Source organism: Caloenas nicobarica, chromosome 7 (genome assembly GCF_036013445.1).
Source record: "Caloenas nicobarica isolate bCalNic1 chromosome 7, bCalNic1.hap1, whole genome shotgun sequence".
Classification (NCBI taxonomy): domain Eukaryota; kingdom Metazoa; phylum Chordata; class Aves; order Columbiformes; family Columbidae; genus Caloenas; species Caloenas nicobarica.
Window position 1 is genome coordinate 27415742 of NC_088251.1, and position 14306 is coordinate 27430047.

The following is a 14306-nucleotide window of genomic DNA, read 5'->3' on the forward strand; positions in this document are numbered from 1 at the left end:
CACAGAGCTATCACAAAGCATCCGGGTTTTCCCACCGCTGCAGAATAAACAAAAACAAGTCTGCACGGCTACTTCAGGGTCTGCTGGAAAGTCACAGCAGGATAAGGCTTCTGTCACAGATGAACACAGAACTCTGGATCACTTTCTGCACCAGACTCCCCGACTTAATGCAACGTGGCAGATTTGCACCGACTCCTTTTATCACGCACAGAGGACCACAAAAGCAGGGAGAACTACATCACTACAGTGAGATGTTTCTAGCACCAGAGCACACAAGTGGACTCAAAGGTTAATGAGCCACAACAGTGTCTGGCTAAATACACTACTGACCTGAATACGTTGCATTTTCTTCCAAATCCAGCTATCAAAACCTGGTGCCTCTGTCCTTGAATGTTTTATTCATTTATGCTAAAAACTGGCAAAATCAGCAAGGAGATACTGAATTAACTTGGGTGAATCCCAATCTCTCCTCAGCCGCAGCACTGCTGTCTTTCCATATCAAGTATTCATGAGCTTGCAGACAGTCACAGCCTCAGATCACTACCAGAGCACTGGTAAAGACAGCAAAGCCTCTCTCACATGGCTGCATCCAGCCAGGCTGAGGAACGCAAGATGCCACAGAGAAACACAGGGGCGCTCTCCGTGCCAGCGGCTCAATTAACCCAGCAGCCCCTCTCAGAAAGCGGCCGATGGCAGATGCTTCAGACAACACCAGTGCTGAGGATCACACACGTGCAAGAGAACCCCACAGTGTGACAAGGCCCAGGTAGCCAGTGACATCCCGCTAGACTTTTCTGCAAAACAGAGAAGCCGGCTGCAGGGCTGGATATGCGACTAAAAAGCACAGACTTATGGCTGATCCTAGGAGGGCAGAGAAGTCCTTCTGGATTTGTTCCATCTGGTACAAATTTAGGTCATGTGGCGGTTGGGGGTCTCTTTCTAGCCCGAGGTTCAGAGAAGCAAATGGATACTTTAGAAGCCGCTGTTGAATGGTACCTCAATACACAGCCACACTGAGCATGAGAGTTCTGGCCCCAAGGTATGCCGTACTAACAAAACTGCAGCATATCACAAGCTGCTATACACATTGTGAATGTTCCATTAAAACTTTTCCAATAACTTCAAGATTGGTTGGCTCAGTTCCCTAAGAGAAATCATTCTGATGTTCTCACTAGTGTTGTCCAGTTACTTTTTCAGTTTTATCTGGATTGGAACAAAAGGACAGTGCTCTATAGAATTCAAGATGACACAGAGCCAGATATTTCAGAAATACTCAAGTCTGATGTCTCTGGTTAGACCCATATCAAGAAAGAGACAATGGACACTGCCAGGAGCGCATCTCTGCAGGAGATAAAATCTCAGCTGAGAATTACCAGGGTGCGTAGAGGCCTTAGTATAACTGAGGAATACACTTCTAAGTTCAAAAACACAGAAAAAAATGTCACTGCATGTACACCCACTCATCCTTCATACACACTAAAACACACATCCACTCACTGGCCTTCACGCGCGATAGCGATGTATCCTCCAACCATCCACTTGTGATATTTGAAATACTTGCTTCCAAATAGCTTCATGTATTCTCTAATGATATTCCAACACAAATACCATTTAGATAAAGAAATCCTTTTCTAGCCATGCTGCGATAAGCCTACCTAATTTTCTCCCAGCTGCTCTTGCTAAGGGTAGGTAAATAGGAGTGTTTACAAACGGCTCCTCTCTTCTGAACATCATGAGCTGCAGTTCACAATGAATGTCAGAATAAGCAACGGCAGATCAGCGTTGCCTTCTCTCTCTCCCCCATGGCCATCCTTCAGCTACCTCATGCTCAACAGTTTTTGAGATCTCATTTTGGGTATGCTGACAACCCTGGATACTGCATCACAGTCAAAATCCAAATTGGCAGAGTCCTTCACTTACTCCCAACTCAGCCATACTGGTTAAAGGGCTCCTGCCTAATCAAATAAATATGTTGCTTTGCAAATTGCAACGCTGCCTGTCAGTTAACTCTCAGCAAATCCCAAAGGGATCTTGAAATTTTGAGGAGACTTCCCATAGTGATTTTAACACAGTAAGAAAAGGCAACCTGTTTTATTACAATGAAAATGTGTTCCTGAAAGATCTGCCCAGGAGTAATTTGTAAATTAACTGGAGACAGACCTCCAAGAATTCGACTGAATTGTGAAGCTATTTCCAGTACAAGCCAGCAATCATGATTTAATTAAAGCTACAAAATACTTTTTTTACCTTGAATAAGCTCACTAAACACTGCAGTTTTGGCAAGACCCAAATAACACTCAAATTCTACTAATATCTTTAGGCAAGGCACAAATGTAGGCTAGGTGCAAACAGCAAAACCATGGGAACAGTTTATTTAGTTTCTTCTCAAGGAGATATTTCATTCTGAAGTGATGCTTATGTGTTGCTCCTTTTTAGACATGTATCTGCATTTTTAAGAAGGAAAGGAAATTAAAACTGTTCAATAACCTGAAAACATTTCATTCACCCCTGAAGTGAAATAATTTCGTTAACAATTATTTGTTCTGATACAAATTTCAGTTTTAACCTTTCCTCAAGACACGTGAAGCCAAACAGTCCCAATGGAAAAGCAGGCACAATTTAGCATGTACTGAAGGTGACTAATATTGTTTTCTTTAGAAATTAAGAATAAGACTAATTACACAGACTGTTACACTATTTGATTCTCAACAGCTTACATCTTATTTCATGGTTTGGACATGCTCTTAAGAAGCAAATTTCATAGTACTCAATAAGACGTTTACAGACAAGCTGCATTCAGCGGCGCTTCTATAAAAATCACTGTAGATTTGGGGCCTTTGCTAGTTAGTTTCCAAGCAATGAAGAAATGATGACACTGATGAGCATTCTCTAAACCCGCTGGTGATTTTTAGCACAAGGACAATCTGACCTGCATATGCCACTTTTTTCCTCCCCAACTCTGAACTTGTGATTTCTGTAATAAAACATATCCAAACCTTGCACAAGAACTCTTCATCCCGAAGTCACTGCGGAAAACCAAAATTGGGTTCACAATGATTCCTCTGTTTCAAAAAATCCACCCCTTTTGCTATGTGGCTAGGTTGACACGTACCACTGCTGGTAAGATCTCAAATTGACAGAGAATTGTACCAATTGAGGTATAAGACTCTAGATCAAGCCCAAGAACTTTTTGGAGCAATTTTAATTAGAACAGTGCCCATTGTCATTAGTTCCTTTTGTTCTATCTCACCATATCCCATCCCAAAGAGGTGGGGCAAAATTTTCATACATAGCTATTCAAACTAGGAAGAAAACAGAAGATTTTGAAGGGCAGTCCAATAAATGTAATTATGATTAAAACGGTAAGATTATTTTATAAAAATACTACGTCATGTTCACAAACAACATATACATTTTTCTGTCAAGTAGAAAATTTCAGAAACTCAGCACAACATTAGAGATAAAGTCTGATCTCTGTTTCCTACTGTATGTCAGGCTACAAAGATCTCTATAAAGCCAGAGTAATTCTTGGCGTCAACAAAATACCATGAACATAAAATCCATGTCATGCAATAGAGAGCCAAAACCAAAACCTTGCAGATGGAACTGCTCAAATCCCTTAGTTTCACAGGAATGAAGAACAAGTAACAGTAGCTCTAAATTTCCTGGTAGACACTAATTTTAAACAGGAATAAAAATACTCCATATTCTATGATGTGTGGCAGGGGGAGAATGTTGAGAAAAATCATCGAAACATAAATGGAAACTGAAAACTAAGTAGCTTCAAGGTCCAGAAAATGTTGATGCCAAACGCCTTGGGAGGGAGAAGCCGGGGGGGGAAAAAATCACATATTTTAAGAAAAGACTATTACTATCATCTACTCTGACCCTTTCAGGCATATAGGCAAAAATATTGCACAGTAGTTCCTATCTCACACCTATAATTTCACATTGACTTTTTTCACCATTTAAAAAAATATAAAAAACCAAAACAAACAAGAAACTACCTCCACTATGAGAGCATTTATCTTTGTATTCTAGAACCACACAGTAGAAATCAGTTAAAAGTATCTGTACAGTTAATGAGCAGCATGCCTGAAAGACGGAAGTTACCTTTTGTAAATCTGGCACACATCAGTTCATGGAAGTCAAAATATATTTTGAGCTGAATCAAACGCTTAACTTACAACTCTAGTTCCAATAGTTCTTAAAACAAACAAACAAACAAACAAATCAGTAAGATCACTTCTTTAGTATAGTTCTGAAAAAAAGCAGAAAGTTCCTAACAGTGGGCAAGAGTCAAACCTAAGTAATACCTTCAATTGGCAATTTAAGAAGGTAAAATGGAAGTGGGCTATTGAGAAATTTAACTCCATGTGTATTTGTGAATACTTTTATCAGAGCAAATATAATCTATAGGTTACTCTGCTGCTCTCCATACTCTTATTCTTTATAAGTCAGTAGGAAGCTGAACAGGTTTAATGTATGATTCATATATTGAAATTTAGGCGTCAATAATGTAATAAATTGTCACAAATATTTTTGCAGTTACATTTTTCTGCATCTCTCTTCCTCAAAGAATGAGTGTAATACAGATTATCTCAATGATATAACATTGTTTTGGTATGTGGAGCTGAACTGCATTTTTAATTTTTTTCTCAGCTACAAATAAATCAAAATGAAGAAGGTTTTTGTGCTGCACGAGAGGAGCTATTTTGACACCATCCCTCTTAGGAGAGCACCATTTACAGTAATAACACCAACATTAAGAAAACGGACTAAATTAAACTGAATGAGTTTTTCCAACGTCCACCTTGCCATCTGTGAGGCGACATTTTAAACTCCTATTACAGCTGATTAGGGTGTTCTGAACTTTCCCCCTTTATTTTAAGGCTACCATTGTAACTTCCTCTAGTGTCATTTCATCAAGGCCTTTGCTTCAAGTGAGTCTTGGAAACTAGTTTTGCTTTGAAACATTTCTTTAATAATATTCTTTGAATTGTTAATTATCTAAAAGGCACTTTTTAGTGTTGAGAGGATCTAAATATTTTAAGAAGTTTGATAATTGAATTCAATAGTCTGAGTTGAGGTGCTCCAAGCAAAGCTTTCTACCATCGGTGTGTTGAGAAGAGCAACACTTTAAACATAGGTATTATAGCGCTTTCTCAAAATCAGCCACCCAAAGTTATTAGAAATTTTGAATATTCAAGTTAAGAGATTTAAAGTTAGGATGCGATCTTCAGGATTTCATGGGGAAAGGGGTGTTTGACATATCACTGTGACATTTCCTGGTTGAGTGAGGAATCACTGCAACTACATTTCCCAGATTAAAATATTTCCTACCTTGCATCAGCCTAACTTCATCCTGTGAATGGGGAAAGAGTTGGAAGCCACTTGTTCAGAGAGGAAAGCAAGGAAATAAGTATTTCTGTTTATTCCAAACCACTTGGACCCAAGACCGGACATGTGGAAATGGAAACACAACAGCACAGGCCATACTGCCTTTTGCCTGACTGAGGGGCAGAGGTGGGGATGGTAAGTGAAGAGAAAAGCCTTAGGAACGGAGGGGAAACTTGGTCATGGTACATCTGTTACCACAGAGAGCAGGAGCAGTGACTCTTGACTCAAATGATTCAGAATGATTGCCCTTACTCTCAACACTACACCATTCCCCTGGAGAAAGAACCAGCCACGAGAGACAAGGAGCAGGAACATGATGCTTTTGCTGCCCCAGCCCACGGGGATAACTGGCATCCTTCCTTGTAATCTCTTCCACATGCACGCTGCACCACAGCCAGTTCCATGCCTGCCATCCCCAGTTCTTAAACATCCAATTCTTACTCTGTTTGCGCCTCGCTGTCTTTCTCAGCACGGCCTCCTCCATTCGTGCTTTTTCTTCCCTCTCCTTCCAGCGCCTCAGCTGCTCTTCTCTCATTTTGTAAAACAAGATCTGCTTTTGCTCTTCGTTCAGCTCTGCCAGGAGCTCAGGGTCAATATACATATCACGAAGAATTTGCTGCAACATGATGACTCAAAAAAAAGTCCAACACCTGCTCCCAATTATACTCACTACAGTGAGAAAACCACACGGATGGCACTCTGGAAAGCAACCTGCAAAAGGGCTCTCCCACGCCTGCCTGCCCAGGAGAGGTTTGATTCGTGCTCTCTTCGTGCAGGCATATTCTGCTCGTCTCTTACAGGAATGGAGTTCTCTGCTTATCTCATCCTCCAAAGGTGAGGGCAGGTGTCAAGTGAAAAGAAGGGGGAGGTACAGACAAGCATAAGAAAAAAAAAAAAAAAAAAAAAAAGAATGAAAAGGCAAGGAAAAAAAAATAGTCACTTCAGTGCTCCTGATTGCAAGCTGGTGAAAATAAGGAATTCTTGATGCAGCCCATCAGCTTTGCTCCCTTGAGCAGAAGGAAATTCAATGTAGAGAAAGTTTCAGACTTTCAGCTCAAGTGGTTCCCTTGAGCAGCAACACACTGCCAAGGCTGTAAGCACAGCCCAGGGGTTTGGAGTGATGTCACGGTTAAAGGTATCACCTACACCAGCAATATCTATGTCACTTTGGGAACTGATCTCTTCTGATAAGGGAGGAGGAACGAGTTTGCGTATTATTTCCCAGCCTAGCCTGTCAACTAGGCTCAACAGGATAGGTCATGTTAGAGGCCCTATTTACCTGGTGTTGACAAATATTGTCATGCAGCAAACTGATTAAAATGTCTTTAAAATTAAAAGCAGATGTAACAAAACTCACAAGAATCTTGTTATCACTTTATAAATAGTAAATTAATTAAACAAGATAAGTTCTCAGCAGCTCATGCAGCCTATGCAAGTCCTGCTGTTAACTCATTTTCCACTTTGTGACTGGAGAAAGTTACAATGTTGCTCTCTAAGCAAATTGTGGCTTTTCGCTATTTAACAGAGTTTTACCAAAAGAATAAAATAATACGATTTCAGCACCAGGGCCAGAAGCCACATAACTATGTCAAAAAAAAAAAGCCCACACCACCACCAAAAACCAAAAGCCAACCCCTCTGGATTCCAGAGCTTTCACTGAGCAAGGGCCCAGCTCCTCCATGGAGCAGTAGCACTTTGAGGGAAGTGCTGAGAAGAGTCAACATGTGGCCACTCGGAGTCGTAACAAAACACAGATCACATTTGCAGGCTGAATGGCATCCCACTGCAGGACATTTAGACAGGAACGAAGAGCAAAAGCAGATCTGTATTTCCTCACAAGAAACCTGCTTTATAGATGAGTATCTGTCAAACTCTCACACGACTTCCATGATCCTCATACTCAAAAACTTAGAGTGCTAATGCATCTATTCATGTAACACTCTTGAAGTAAGCAAAATCTTAATTTAGGCAGAAAATACACCTGATCTAAACCAAAATTCCAGAGATGACACTGTATCACCTAGAAGCATGAATCCGAAGATTGTACTCAAATGATGCCTTCAGCTGAAACAGGATTTCAGAACCCATCATGTTTGGGCTTTACAGAGTTCACGTGCACACTACTCTGCAATTCAGGGTCTCTCTGTTATGTACGGATTTTGTCTCCTAAAATAAAATGCTTAAATTTTTTAAGAGATACAGTTCAGCAAGAAAAAACCCAGGGTACGAAAGACTTTGTTACTGCTTCTTTCTTCTATTTTACTTGTTCAGGTATAGAAGAGGGAGAGTCTGAAGAGTCTGGCCTTTGTTCCTTTGCTTTCATTCAATTATATTAGAGCTGTGGTTCCACATTTTGGCACTAATTGAAAAAGACTCGCCTTTGCAAAGGCTTCAGGGCAAGCAGTTTTGCTGTTCTACTCATTTGTCATCTTTCTTACTTTATTTTACTTGACTTCACAGAGCAGAAATAAAACCCTGATCAGAAGCTATCACAGTGCAAAGAACAAACTCTTCATCAGGGATTATATGCATTTAAGCATGACGAGAACCACCATTTCTGAACTGCATTTAGCTGCAGAAGTAGCTCAGGATGGAGATACAAGACAGCATAACAACAAATTTTCAGGCAACTACTGGTAATGTTCAATGAACAATCATGCAACAAAAATAGCAAGGGCAAGGAGATGAAATGAACACTTCATGAACAACCTATTGCCTGAAGATTATTCACCAAAAATATCTGAGAATGGTAATCAAATGATCAATTAATTTGTATGGGATTTTTTTTTCTTCCTTTCCCTTACTAATTAGCATTCGATTTGATAACAATTTGGGAAGGGAGAGAATGGAAGGAAAGAGATGGTTACTTAGTTGCAGATCCCAAAGACAGAGAGAACCTCAGTCATATAAGTAAATATTAGCCATGCTTGAGAAACCATCCGATATTCCACTTGTCAGAAAAGACTAATGGTGGATGGCATTCCAAAAATACAAGCTTTGAATATTTTGGGCTAATGAGGTATTCAGCCAAAACTAGGCCTAGCCTGTTGCCTTCATCAGGAGCTAAAGCTTCTCCATCAGGAGCTGGCAACACCCAACCCACCTAAGCTGAGCACTTTGCAGGACATGAAAGTATTTGACAGCAGGTTCACCTTCCATATACCCTCACCAGTATAGAAGTGCTAAGGAGCAATAAATAATCCATACAATGAAGTGTTGTCACTAAACATTTCAGCACCTCAAATCTTTTCCGCATCTGACACAAATCCTTTCAGAATCACGTTTCTCCTCTCTGAAGAAATACTCTTGAAGAACTATTAGAAAACAATTAAATAACCTCTCTGATACAGGCAGGATAACCCCAAACATGCACTGCAAGGGGAAGATGGAATGCAGCAAAATTGTCCCCCTCTTTTTTTTTTTTTTTCTTCTTCCCCCACAGCCCAGTTTATTTCCAAGCCTCTCCACTTGCTTTCTTGCCCACTGTGATGAAGCTTCTTGAGAAGCCAGTTTCCTCAGCTGGCAGTCCAAACATCAGAGCCTTCCTGACTAGCTGTGACCCTTTATCCAGAAGAATGTTTGTGTAAAAATGTTCTCTTTCTACACTGTTTGCCTTCCTGTGGGAGGCATCATTTCAGACGCTAATGCCCTCCTCACATCTGGCCTTTAGTGATCTTTAACAGCAGACTGATCACAGCCCAGTCCCGTTACACACAGGGGTGCCAGGATGGCCAGTGAGACATAGGCATCTGCACAGCTTTGCTTCCTGCTCACCCTCTTCACTAAGAGAAAGCTAACCACCCAATTCCTCGATGAATGACGATCTCCAGAATTAACAGGTAAAAGTTAACAGATTCTGATACAAGAGATGTCTGAATCAAAAATTCAAAGAAAACACTCGCTGCCGTAGTTGAAGACGAGAGGTCACAGACTTTGTTGCATAACTGAGAAGAGAATTTCCAATTCTAAACCTATCCTGTCAAAGGGAGAGGAAGCATCAGTCTACAGGAAAACTATTTTTCTCTTCGTTGAAGACACGGTCCTGTTAAAGAGATAAACGGGCTGCCTCTCTCCGGCCTATCCCAGTGAACCTGTTCTCTGCATATGAAATGTTCCCAGCCCTATCCTATGCAAATCCAAGACTGTACTTTTAACCTAGTAGACACTGATTCTTGTTATAGTTCACCTTTTCATAAATATTCCAAATGAATAGTCTGAATTATCATGAAGAAATTATTGTGAACTTTCCTAAATTTCTCAGTAAATTTGGAAAAAAAAAAAATCTATGAGGTCCAAAACTCGAAAGGCAAAGAAAAGCTTAACCTACTTTAAAAACTCTTGCTACTTCAAGGATTAGCTCATATTTTGTAACAGATGAGTTTTACAGTTCCAGCCAACCTGGAATCAGAAAGATGAGGAACAGGAGATAACTCAGACAAAACACAAAAAACCCTTTTGTATTGCAAAATAAAGATTCTCTGTCTTCCTTTCCCAGACCTGATTAAGATATGGATGAATTAATGACTCAGAAGAGCAGGGAAATGTGAAGTAAGGGCACCCATTTTGTGATTGTGGCCATTCGTCATCTTCCCAGCCTTTCTGGGAAGCGTTTTCAATAGTTTAGAAGAACAATGATCCCTCCATTGCCCTTCCATCTTTGTTACCCCAGCTCAACAGTTCAAATTAAGCCAAAATCATGACAGAAAGACACCTCAGCAGCCTATACACAAAATTACCTTACAATAACTGCCGCACGACTTGATGCTTTAATTAGTAGCAGTCTCTGCAAGGAGCTCAGAGCTGTTTAAAATTTAAATCTGGGGTTTCCTTTAATCTTCAACAGCATCTTCTAGAACTAGCCACACTCTGCCCCATCTCTGGTATGGGATCTTCCTGGCTAAGCAGTCCTCAGCACTGCCGCTAGAATCCACCTGCAGGGGAAGGAGGAGGGACGGAGAGGAAAAGGCACAGAAAAACATTTTCATTTCATTTTTAAGAAAAAGGGAAGTGCTTAACCAGCCAAGCCTTGCAAATCTTCTCATCCATTTTCCCCTGAGCACGTGCATCCTCCATTCCCTGAACTGAATAGCTCACAGGCAATGTTGATAAATGCTGAGCCAGCAGAACAGCATTTTCATTTGGATTTTACAACACACTCATATAACCTACTTTAGTCACATAATTTACATAAAAATATTCTGCTACAACCTACATGGAAAGAGGGGAGTAATGTACCTCTCTCCATAAAGGAAGGAATAACATTAAGAAACAAACAGTAAATGGAAAATGTGGCAATCATATGTTTTCCATACTGTGAACTCTGTAGCCTTAACTAATTTTTTGTTGTTTGTGGGTTTTTTTTAATATTTTTCATTTTTTAAGATGAAGCAGGGTACAGTATCTGAATTTTTCAAGTCCTGCTGTGTCAGCATCAAAAGGAGAACAGTAGAATCTGGAATCGAATGGTGCAGAAAGGAGACAGCAATATGAAAGGGGAAAGGTAAAATTAACCTTTGTTTGAGGCCTTCTAAACCCTATAAATCTGTCACTAGAAAAGCAAATACCTTAGGGCACTCACCACAACAAACCAGTCTTGTACCTGGTTTACATATTGTTGTCAATTAAAAATTTTTAAAAAACCCAAACAATTGAGAACCATCCCCTCCCCACCTTCTCCATCACAGATGGATGTAACAAAACCTGCCTGTTTTTCCTCCATTTCCATAGTTAAGTCTGTGGCTCCCTCTAAGGGCTAAAAGCTCCTCAGCAGCACAATCTGCAGCTGAACCAGAATTATAACTTCCCTGAAGCTGCAACTCCATTACAAAGCATCACACAGACCAAGAATGAGGGTATGTTTTTCTAGACCTTCCTTTCCCATACAGGGCTAGTATCCATAAATCAAATTATGAAGTGTTTTGGAGCATGGACTGACTTTGCCTGTTTGTCATTTTCTCCATACTGGTTCAAGACTGATATTTGACTGATATTTCTACAAGGTGCTGCTATCATAATAACAATTAAAAAATAATTAAATAATTAATAATTAAATAATAATAATTAAAACAACCAAACCAAACCAACCAACCTCAAAAACCAAACACACACAAAAAACCCCAAAACAAAAACCAAAACCACACCACACTAAACCACACACACCTTGAGGTCTGTACAGCAAAATAGCAATGAAGTAGATTAAAACCTCATCTGAAAGAAATTAATTGCAGCAGAAGATCTACAAACCAATTAATGAGAAAAAAATGTCTTATCATACTGTCAGTCACATAGCTGTAAGTAAAGCAATACTAACTTTGGATTTTAATGGTGTGATGATTATTTACAGTAGCAGGACTCTCATCAGATAGCTTTTCCCCCTCTCCCCAAAATTCAAATCTGTTACTCAGCCCCCTGCGGAACTTAGGCAACCCCAAATACAGATAGCCCTGACGATCCGGAAAGAAAAGGGGTGGGGACTAACCCAGATGAAGTAGTATTGGAAGTCCAGTGCCGTAGACAATAGAGTGATCTGTCATTACTCCACTCTCCCAAGGTTGATTCTGTACTCTGCAACACTACTTGCCCTGCAGAAGAAGTCACATTAGTAATTATTTTTGCCTGGTGGTGTGGCAATCCTACCCAGAAAGATTACTTTAGGTCTATCCCTTTGTGCTACAGCTGTTGTACACACGATTACACTGGAGCCTGTAATGTCTTCATGGTTCAGCACAATTTAGCAGAGATTGGGGAAGCCGGGTAGAAAGGGCAGCACTCCAATTTTTCTTCAAGTTGATAGTAGATATTTGAAACTCTGACCTATACTACAAAGGTCTTAGGTTAATACAAGTTTGTCAACCTTAAGTTTAGACTTGTTTTAATTTTAATACCTCTATAGTAACAGGCATGGATGCAACCCAAACTAGAACATTACATCCTTGATGTTTACTGCTACTAATATACTCACAATAGCAAGATATATCAAAGAGCTGGCAAGTCCCATTGTAAGTTTTTCAAATGGAGAATGAAACATCCACCATTAAAATAATTCAGAGTGAAAGCTAGTAAAGTAAACCAAACAGAAAAAAAAAGTCAAGGTTCCTTGAGAGAGTTCATCTGAGAAAACACAGTACGTAGGCTTGCAGGCAACAACTGGTGTCCCATAAGCCAAGCACCGTAGAGAGACAATTCGCAGCGGGGGGAAGCAGAAAAAGGCAGCAAAACACTCACACGCTGCAGTTAACTCAAACAGAGCTCTCACACTCCACCATCCTCTCATTCCAAGCGTGCTGTCCAGTTCAGTTGGTGTATTTCTTATTTGCAAAACACTAACCAAGCTCTTCAGGTCCCACTCTCAGCTAGGAATGGGGTGCACTTGGTTGGCAGGGAAGAGACTCTACTTAGGAAGCAATTACCGCTCACGAGGTCCCTGTAGGGATCTGGCCTTCACACAGATTAAAAGGCCCCACTGGCAACAGTCTGCAAGGAATTTCTTAGTTCAAAAAGATACGCAGAATGCACTGCCCCCTGCTCTCCTATTTACACTTCCTTGCTCACGTCAGATCCTTATGTTACACCTCCCTGTATCAGACTCAGCATGTGCCTGAGCTGCGCGCTGCAGTTCGGCTTTATGCTGGTTAAGTACAAAATGCACCAGTCCATCTGTTTCTCAGCAGAAGCCTCCAGAGCGGAGGGAGGCCATCCATGACTCTGCAAAGCAGAACTGGTTGCCTTTCAACTCCTGAGTGACAGGTTTTTCTTAAGACTCTATACACCTTTCCTTTTTATTGATTTACCTCCATCTGATCTTTATAATGAACTGCTAACCTAGAATGAAACTGCAAGTACAGACAGCTACCTAAAGAACACTGGTATAGTCTGTTCTTCTCCCCCTGCCCCTCAGCACATACCTTTCCAAGACCCAGCTGTCTGCATAATGACAGAATACATATCTTCAAGCAGGAATTCAATATTCTTTTTTATATGAATTATTTGCTTTGTGTATCTGCAAAGCCCAAGAGACCTTCGGATTCCGTGACCTAATTGCTACATGAAATTACTCCAGCATTTGGTGCATTTTCAATGAAATTCATTACAATAAGCTACCCAAGAGATATCACATTTTGAATTATGTGAGTTTCTTCTCTCAGATATATATTAACTTACGAAGATGCTCAGTAAGTTTACCTTTTTCCATCTAACTGTAAGTGCATGAAAATGTATCACGTGAGAGCTAATTTTCTTTAATATACTCCCTGGCACAATTGAGCTGCATTATGTATAATGCAGCAGTCATATCATATCAACTTCACATCATATTAGATACTGCATTATGGCAGCTAAATTGATTACTTGTGTAATTGAAGGCCACCGATAGGAAAATTTTTAATCATTTAAATGACTCAGCTTTATATAGAAAACGTCTTGCTTTAATGGCATCATACAAGTGATTTTCTTTCAGGGCATAGCATTTTGCCCACTTAAGTCATTTCTTATTCTTCTCATCTTTGTTGGCAATAAAATCCTACAGTTTTACAAAAGGCAGAGCATATTCTGCATGAAGACTATGTAGGATTACTTTTGATCGTTGGACTCTTGTTTGCAAGACCTGATCAACAATCCAGCTAGACAAAGCTAGTTGCCTTTTTGAATTGCATCAATAATCTTTTGATGATTTCTGTTTTGGGTTTTGTTTCTGGTGGGGGTTTTTTGTGGTTTAACATTTCACTCACCATAAGAAGACAGACTTTTCTTTGTTTTCAAGGGTCAGGTAGAAAAACCCACAAATACTTTTGGCATCATATTGTTCTTTAAAGCCCTTTAATTTTCAGCTTCACTTGCTGCCTATCTCCTAAGTGGGCAAAACCTCTGCTGCAAAAGACCTCTAACTTCCTGCTGCAGATCATATTCAG

At 40.1% G+C, this 14306-nt stretch overlaps 1 protein-coding gene across 2 annotated transcripts in view; it reads right to left on the reverse strand.

Moving 5' to 3' along the window:
- Window positions 1-6025, reverse strand: part of SH2D4B (SH2 domain containing 4B) — a 64177-nt gene extending 58152 nt beyond the window's left edge. For both annotated transcript variants that reach the window (XM_065638923.1, XM_065638924.1), the window contains exon 1: window positions 5842-6025. In XM_065638923.1, coding sequence (XP_065494995.1) covers window positions 5842-6025 — 184 coding nt within the window. The remainder of the gene's footprint in view (window positions 1-5841) is intronic.
- Between the last annotated feature and the right edge of the window lie 8281 nt (window positions 6026-14306).